Consider the following 8,296-nt stretch of genomic DNA (forward strand, 5'->3'; position numbering starts at 1 on the left):
GTGTACTAAAAAAATTTACTTAAACATATGAATTTAAGACTTTCACTTTATTCAGCAAATTGGTTTATTTACACAATGGGGAACGCTGGTTGAATGCTGTCAATGTAATAAAAACAAATCTAACAGAGACAATACTGAACTCTCTCTATGTATTCATAGCAGAAATGACAAACTAATTCCTTACCTGTATCAGGAACATCAAGAGCAACAATGGGACAGTATCATAGGACACTGATTTAACAATAAACCACAGAGGTCCAGTAATACTATGGCAATTTATTCATGTATTTACTGACTTTTAAAAAAAAAAATAAAATTAAAAGTCAGCAATACCTGGTATAAAGTTCTGTCAATTATCAGAGTCAAACTCTGATGAGTAGGTCAGTAAAATCTTATCAGATCATCCACAGTTCATAAAGTGACCTGATCTGCTTCAGACCACTAATACAGAAACAAAATTGATGAGAACAGGTTATCCTCTAAAAGGCAATAATGATCTGATAAGGGTTTAACTTAATGGAAGTTTAAAAAAAAAAAAAATGAGAATTGCAGAGCACAGCCCCTATTTAGAACAAGCTAACTTTCCAGACTTTCAAAAGAGACAGAAAAAAACATGGGGGGGGGGGGGGAAAAAAAAACCAAAAAAAAAAAAAAACCAAAAATATTGAGCCATTCTTGCATTGTTCAGTCACTGTCAATGTCTGTGACAAGATATGCACCAGACCCTTGTACAGAAAAAAACCAAACAAAAAAAAAAAACCAAACCAAAACACTTCAACATGAAGCTACCATACAAAGTTGTTGGGTTGGGTTTTTTTTTTTTCCATTTTTTGTTGGTTTTGTTTGTTTCTTTTAAGAGTTCAGAGCTGCAATTTAATCCTGGCTTTTTAGTGAGAAGGACAGTTTTGGTCTAGACTTTCCTTTGCCCAGGATAATTTTTTGCTCTTCCTTTTGCTGACGTTGTCTCTCTTGTTCTAGTTTCATCCTCTCCTCATGAATCTTTCTTTGTTCTTCAACAATTTTCAATTGTTCTTCAGCCTACATATGAAAATGGTAGAATTTAGGCCAGCATATTTTGTAGTCACAAAAGGAAATTACAAGTCCATATTAACTTCCAAAGAGGTCCAATTCTGCATAGGTATGTAAGCAGTTCTACCTGATCTAGATGGCCTAGTTGCTTTCAGTGAAGCTATTTAAAAAATGGTTATTTGAACTGAGTTTAGAAGAAATGCTGAAAACTTTCCACAGCTAATGTATTGAAATCTTGAGTGCTTTCATGCAGTTTTTCAGCAGTGCTTTGCAAACAACATATTACATTTTAAATAAGGAAGTCAGTGTATAGAGAATTCCCCTGACACCTGTGTTAGGGCAAGTGTCAAATGAAGGCCCAATATAGCGAAGTAACAAGTCTTCAGAGATCTGCTCACCCCAAAACCCATTGAAAACCGCCCTCCTAATTCCAAAGCATCTTTACTTGATTTGTATCAAGTCAATCCTTACACTGACTTAAGAGTCTGGTTACAGAGACTTAAGAGCTTGTTCCTTTGTGTACTTATGGTGGTCTTCTAGAGGTGCTTATTTTGTTCATTATGTCAGTTAAGACTTTAAATTTTCTATTTGTCCCATTTTCACCACATAAGATTAAGAAAACTGTAAAATATAAAGAGATCTAAAGCAGTCTAAGAAGCATCACCTTTACCTGAAAAAGGTGTAATTAATTCATTAATCAAACTGATAGAGTTCATTCAGGATTTAGAAGCAGCTTAGTTTGGCTTACCATTAATTGATTAGAATCAGCTAAATCATACTGAATGTTCTCATGCGGCAGGCATCTCCTTAAATAGGCTTGGATACCAACACAAACTAGACTTGCATAACTTAAACATCTTAAACTTAGGCTGAAAGTCCCTATCAGGACTAGTACATCATCATTATACTAGTCTCAAATCCAGTTTGCACTTCCCCTGCTCAACAAAACAGAATTAGTCACTTCTGTTCCAGAAGCTGAATATGTTTGCAAACTTATTTCAACCTTCCCCGTGAGATATAGTTAAAAATGTATTTTTTAAATTCTGAAGGCAGCCATCTTCCTCTAAATTAACTTCACCTCAACTATTTTTTCAGACGAGTGTTACTGCTAAGGATCTGGTCTCTCATGCTCAAAGGAAGGAGAGCAACCCTAGTGACATAACCAGCAACAGAGGAGTTAAATTCTAGAAAGGGCTGATTTGTTTATTTTAATTGTGTTGCCAATCAGGCAGAGGGACCTGTATTACACTTCAGAACAGTTAACTACATCTTCACATACCAGTTTAGCTTGTGCTTCTGCAATTTTTCGATTATTCTCTTCCAGTATTCGCTCTAGTTCCTCACGCTTTGCACGCTCTTCTTCCTAAACGGGAGGACAGGGCAAGATGTTAGTAAAGTAAAATCTCATTTCTGCATGTTCGCTAATCTTTCTCAGAATTCTTCTGTGAACTGACTTAAAGTGGCAGCTTTATAGCCACCTGTTTGTCTCACAACGGTAAATTGTGCAGCCACTATATCTGGTTTCTAGTACTCCGTTTACATCATCCCGCCCAGTCCAAACAGCAACCAACTAAACCCTCCCTAATCACAGAATCCTGACAATTTATTACTAGAATTTTAATATCACACAAATCAACAAGGACAACTACAAAAACTGGATAGTATTTACCAAATTAAAAAGTAATATAGAAAATATAAATAAAGTGAATAGTTTGTCTCACCAATTAAGTATACCTACGTATTCTTTACCTATACTCCTTTAATCAGCATTAAAAGTTGAATATTTACTGTCTTGTCCAGTGTCCTGCAGAGTGTGCTCCTCGGCTGCCATACGCGCCAGCTTCCTCTTTAAAATGATTTGTACTGTTAGCTTGGCAATACCTGCATCAGCAGCTCAACCATTTATAAAGAAACAACATACAAGGAAGGCTGAGCTGAGGAATGCAGATGTTTATGATAAGAAGGAACAAAAATATGTAAATCATTCCTAAGGCAAACAATTAATAAGAAAAATACATTTACTGTTAGTGAAAAATACAAATGGTAATCCATACTTCATGGAGCTATGGGCTTCTTTCATGGGGAAAATGGACTTAACATTCAATATTTTGACAATTTTAAGACAGCTGAAACTGTCATTTGCAGTCTGAACTTGGAATTCAGGAGTCCAGGGAAGGCAAGATCAGGAAATAAAGCCTTGTAACTGTTGTTTTCTTGGTGAATTTTATGGAATTCTGTTATGCAACTCATAAATATGAAGACTGCATAAAAGTTTGAGGTGTTGCAGTTCACATAATATATATCCGAATTATTTTAATATTTGGAAGATTTAAAGTTAGCCAGAGGTTTGTGTCTGTGTAAGAAAAAAAAGTTAATACGAACAAAGCAAGCATATGAAGAGAAAACTTCTTACTATGACTAGTAACCAGCTACTAGCTAGCACACTTCACTCCAGGCATAGAAGTTTATTCTGTGTTAGAAAGAACAGATGGGACTTCTCCATATCACACTGACAACAGCAAAACCAACAAAACATCATTCATCTAATCAAATGAAAACCCCTATACATGAAGCATTTGCTGACTACAGACAACTAAATTCAACTTAAATTCTTTCATAGTAAGGTTTGAATTTGCAAAACAAGTGCAATTTAATATTCTTAATATTAGTTGTAACTCAGTGTTTGTTTTATTTTTTTAATTTAGAGATATTATGTGACAGACAAGTCACATTTAGTATGAAAGGAAAAGCTTCATTGCTACTGTCTTTCCTTTTGTAAGCCAATGAAAATATTAATTTAAAATAAACTGTGTAGGAGGTACCAAGTGAAAAAGGAATTTGAGACTTATGACTAGCACAAATTTCCTTTACAGTTTAAAATCTGTCTTGAAATTTCTGGATCCTGGAATGATTGGTGCAGGCAGGCATCAAAGCCTTTAGTAGCAAATTACTGTCTCACAGAAAGACATTTTCAGCTTCTGCTCCAGGTGCTGATTAAAAAAATAAAAAACCAAACCAAAACCAAAAACCCAAGTCACATGTTCAGCTTGACTTCAGACAAGGGCAACCTGCTCTTTTATAACTTCTAGGGAAAAAAAAAAAAGGAGTTGTTAGTAGTTATTAAAAATGGATATAATGATTTGGACATAGATCCTTCGTGAAGACGTGGATGGGCTTATGCTCGAAGTCCCAGAATTAGTCCCATATATGCTCAAAGAAAATGTTCATTTTAAATGAAGAGTAAGAAACCTATTTGTTAAAGACAGGTACTGCAGCTCACTGCTGGACCCTGCTATTTGCCTGACTGAAGGCAAAAGCCTCTTACAGTCTAGGTAAACAAAATGAAACAAATGAAGGATACATTATTATAGATTTTCAAATACCCTTCCCCAAAAAATGAAAGGACCGCTGATAAATCCTGCAGCCATGGCAAAAGTTTCAAACAATTCTGAAATATGTAGGTCAGTTCCATTAAAAATCAAGTATCCTTGTTCAGGTTTTAGGAGAGTAACTGTTTAAGTATCAGTGAGCTCCTCTGAATAGGCTAGAAATTAAGTTTCGCAGCAATGCAAGTTTGTATGAGAAGGGAATTAGATTTGCTGTATTCCATCTCTTTCTGAACCGAACAGGAGGCACAAACCAACACTGAAAGTTTTGCCATGGACTGTCTCTACTTTCCAAACGACCGAGCGTTACCTCTCTGGCTTTTTGTGCTGCAAGTTCAGCTTGTCGCTGTCGCTCGAGTTCTTCGAGCAACTGTTTTTCCATGATGCGCTTAGCCTCCTCCACCCTGCGGAGAACCTCTCGCTCAATCTCATCCTTTCTTTTCTCCAACTCTTCTTCTACACGTTTAGCCACAAGCTCTTCCACTCTTCGAGCAGTTTCTTCCTCTATGAGTTTCTCTTCAATTTCTTGTTGACGACTACAAAATACAAACACAAGGATTACCTTTTTAATCAATAAAGAATGGTTGTGCTGAAACAAAATCCTTCAAATACACAGTATCAGCCATTCTACTGAATAACTTTTAAACACTTTTATACCTTATACACACAGATCATATAAAGAATGTTTTGTCCTGCATTTAAGGAAAAGTGACTATTCATGCAATCAGTGTTCCTACCACACAGAACACATTCAGACCTTACCATATTTAGCATCTCTCATTATCTCTAAAGACCAAGCTTGAGAATACACCTTATCATACTATTTCTTGATCATTTTTAGGAGAAAATACCTTGAAAAACCTTGTTTTAAAAATGCACCATCTAAGAGGCACCAAACTAACCTCTAATAACTAAATATAACTAAATCCCTAATAACTAAAATAGAAAACAAAAACAATACAATTTGTAATTTGAATGATTTCAACAAGAACTTCAGGTCTTGTATCTATAATCTAGTTATCCAATCATTTACCTTATCAAATCTCAAATACTTCAGCTATCCTTAACTTCTATATTGCAGCACTGTTTCTACTGTAATTATCTCAAATGAAATATATCACCACCAAGCGCTAAATAAATCCTTGCAAACTTTACAGTTTTCCATGTTCTGAATTTTGGAAGTATTTTCAAATGTCTTCTGGTTTTCGTTGTTGTTGTTGTCGTTCAGCAGCATCATCATCTCTTAGCCTAACCACTGGTTTTAAGTTTCCATTTAAAAGGATACAAAAAGATTAGCAGGTGTATTGCCAAATGGGGGAAAAAAATCAAATCTTCCAGGTAGTGATCACTAGTACAATATGGCAATTAGATATCCAAAGACCAACAAAAGTGAATACTGTATAGCTGTGTTTCATCTAGTACTATCGTACTATTTATTTAGAGTTATGGGCTTTAGGGACAAGGCTGTTCTTTTTAACCTTGAAATTGAACTTTCACTTTAGATATTCTGTGAAGTGTGGAATAATCTTATAAACTTATCTTCCGGCCTGTCAAGACCACAAATCCATGATTCGGAAAAACAACTACTGTTGTAGTAACCTAATATCCTCTCATTTTTATCACGTCGGTATTTTCTTATTTATATTGAGAGACATAAAACCAACTCATAGATTAAAAAAAATACAGGATTTATTATCTTTTAAATTTCCTAGTGTACAATTTGCAAACATGCAATAGGAGATAATGAAGGATGGATTACTGATTTAGATGAACATGGGAAATTCCAAGGTGAGAGGCTCCCAATTTCACCTGTTCATGTACCGTCTTTTCAAAAGCATATCAAATCAAATGGATAGCCTGTCTCCTTCAGTAAAAAGTTCTGGAAACCTTGACTTAAACATTTAGCCCCAGAGGAACAATTTATTTTTCTGTTCCTTAAGAGGTAGAAAACTTACCTGGTGGCACATTAGGACAATATTAACTTTTTCCAAAATACACATATTTGCACAAAATATCTTGAGGTGATTTTTTTCAGGAAAACCAACTAGACCACCACCATCATCCAGAAAAACACATCTACCCCTTTCTTTTAGCGTGTCTCTGCCAAGCCACCACCTACAATCCTTTCTGGATAATTTTTAAAACACCCTTTATAAACTAAATACCCTTTCATTCTTAAGAGATTTTTCTTCCATTCTTATTAATATTTATTCAGCAGTGGATACTCTCACTGTCCTGTACTGATACATCTTAGCATACCTAAGCAGCCGTTCAACAGAAATAATTTTTCAGCAAGCCCATATGCATGAGTTTTATTCAACTATTTTAGCTTTACGTTTAAGATCAGGGAGAACTAGAGTAAAAGTTAGCTAATTGAGTACAGCACATGGTTACAACCCCCCCCCCAACATTCATGTCTGAAATAAGTTTTCAAATATCCTCAGCAATTGATGGTGTCCTCAAATTAAGCATGTTTCATTTTTCTCACCCCAACAAATACCATTCACATTTAATGAAACCAAGCAAGTATCTTTTCACATTCATAGGCAATGAGAATATTACAAGTATGATAATATATATGACTTTAACCTTATTATGAAAATCAAGTTATAAACACACATGTAAATCTCGATTATTTATTTTGTAGTTCATACCAACTGTTTTGTTTTTCCAATCACATGAACTTACAGTATTTTATACACAGGTGTTAAGATTATCATCACAACCTACTGAGCCATGACTCCAGAGTAACAGACAAGTCATTGTAAATGTAAAAGTATTTCTAACATGCTCCATTTACTTCTTAAAGACTAATTTTATTAAATCTGCAGAAAAGAAACCATTTACGTTTTAACAGATTTCTGAGGAAAAAACAAAAAAGAATCCTGTCTGCCATGCCTTTATAAAAAATTAGCATTATAGGAAAAAGCAGAAGTTCAGCTATTTATGAAGATTTGAACACACTAGAAGTCACTTTCAGTGTATGAGCAGTCCACTAGTTAATTTCCACTAATTTCTTGTTCGCAAGTACTTCTTTCCTTCACTTAACATGAGTATACATTAACATATGTAACACAATTTACTGGTGACTTACTCCAATACCATAGTTTTCTACTCTATTTTTATTGCTTTTTCTTTTTAGAATACACCTTAGATTTCAAAAGCATCACAATTCTACACCTAATCTTTTCCAATATTGTTTCTCCCTCAAAAGTTTACTATTCTATTGCCAATATCACTCAAATGTCATATTTCTCCTATACAGACTTCATATGTATTTTAAAATTTCAAAGCTAGCTTATACAGACTTATGTATCAACTAAAACAGATCCAGAATACTAAGATAAACCATTCAGTCTTCTCAAATTGTTAAGCACATTCCAACTCTTCATCACAGATATGCATGGAATATTTTTATTAACGAATAAAATTATAAACCACGAAATTAGGATCAGTAACTCAACAAGCTTTCAACATTTTCACATGTGTTTGTGTTACTATGCAAGTTTTTGATGACGTCACTGTCAAATTCTGAAGGTAGCAAAGAAGATTATTGACAAATAAAAACAACAGTGACAACTCGGGGTGATCAAGCCTTTTGAACTACAATCAGCATCTCATGAGAACAATATTGCTGCAATAAAACTCGAAAGCTTTATCTGAGAATTAACTTAACCACTTGGTTTCACACATAAAAACAACTGCTATTTCTGGATTTCGTGCCCCAATGAGAAAGGGTAACATATAAAGAACAAGAATCACTTTATCGCAAATGTTAAAACCGTTGTTCCTGCTGCCTAAGTGTCTCTTTCGTAACTTAACGATATTGCTAAACACCTTAATACACATCCAGGGTTTCTTAAAGTAGAATTTATCTATCT

At 34.6% G+C, this 8,296-nt stretch overlaps 1 protein-coding gene across 1 annotated transcript; it reads right to left on the reverse strand.

Annotated features, from left to right (window-relative positions):
* Window positions 1–750: 750 nt before the first annotated feature.
* Window positions 751–5,655, reverse strand: ARGLU1 (arginine and glutamate rich 1). The gene is made up of 4 exons (XM_010138138.1): window positions 5,540–5,655; window positions 4,726–4,951; window positions 2,309–2,392; window positions 751–1,038 (listed from the first exon to the last, which is right to left on the reverse strand). Exons 1-4 carry the CDS (start codon window positions 5,653–5,655, stop codon window positions 874–876), a joined length of 591 nt encoding a protein of 196 aa, XP_010136440.1. The 3' UTR covers window positions 751–873.
* Between the last annotated feature and the right edge of the window lie 2,641 nt (window positions 5,656–8,296).

This window comes from Buceros rhinoceros, unplaced genomic scaffold (assembly GCF_000710305.1).
Source record: "Buceros rhinoceros silvestris isolate BGI_N320 unplaced genomic scaffold, ASM71030v1 scaffold22426, whole genome shotgun sequence".
NCBI classification, from domain to species: domain Eukaryota; kingdom Metazoa; phylum Chordata; class Aves; order Bucerotiformes; family Bucerotidae; genus Buceros; species Buceros rhinoceros.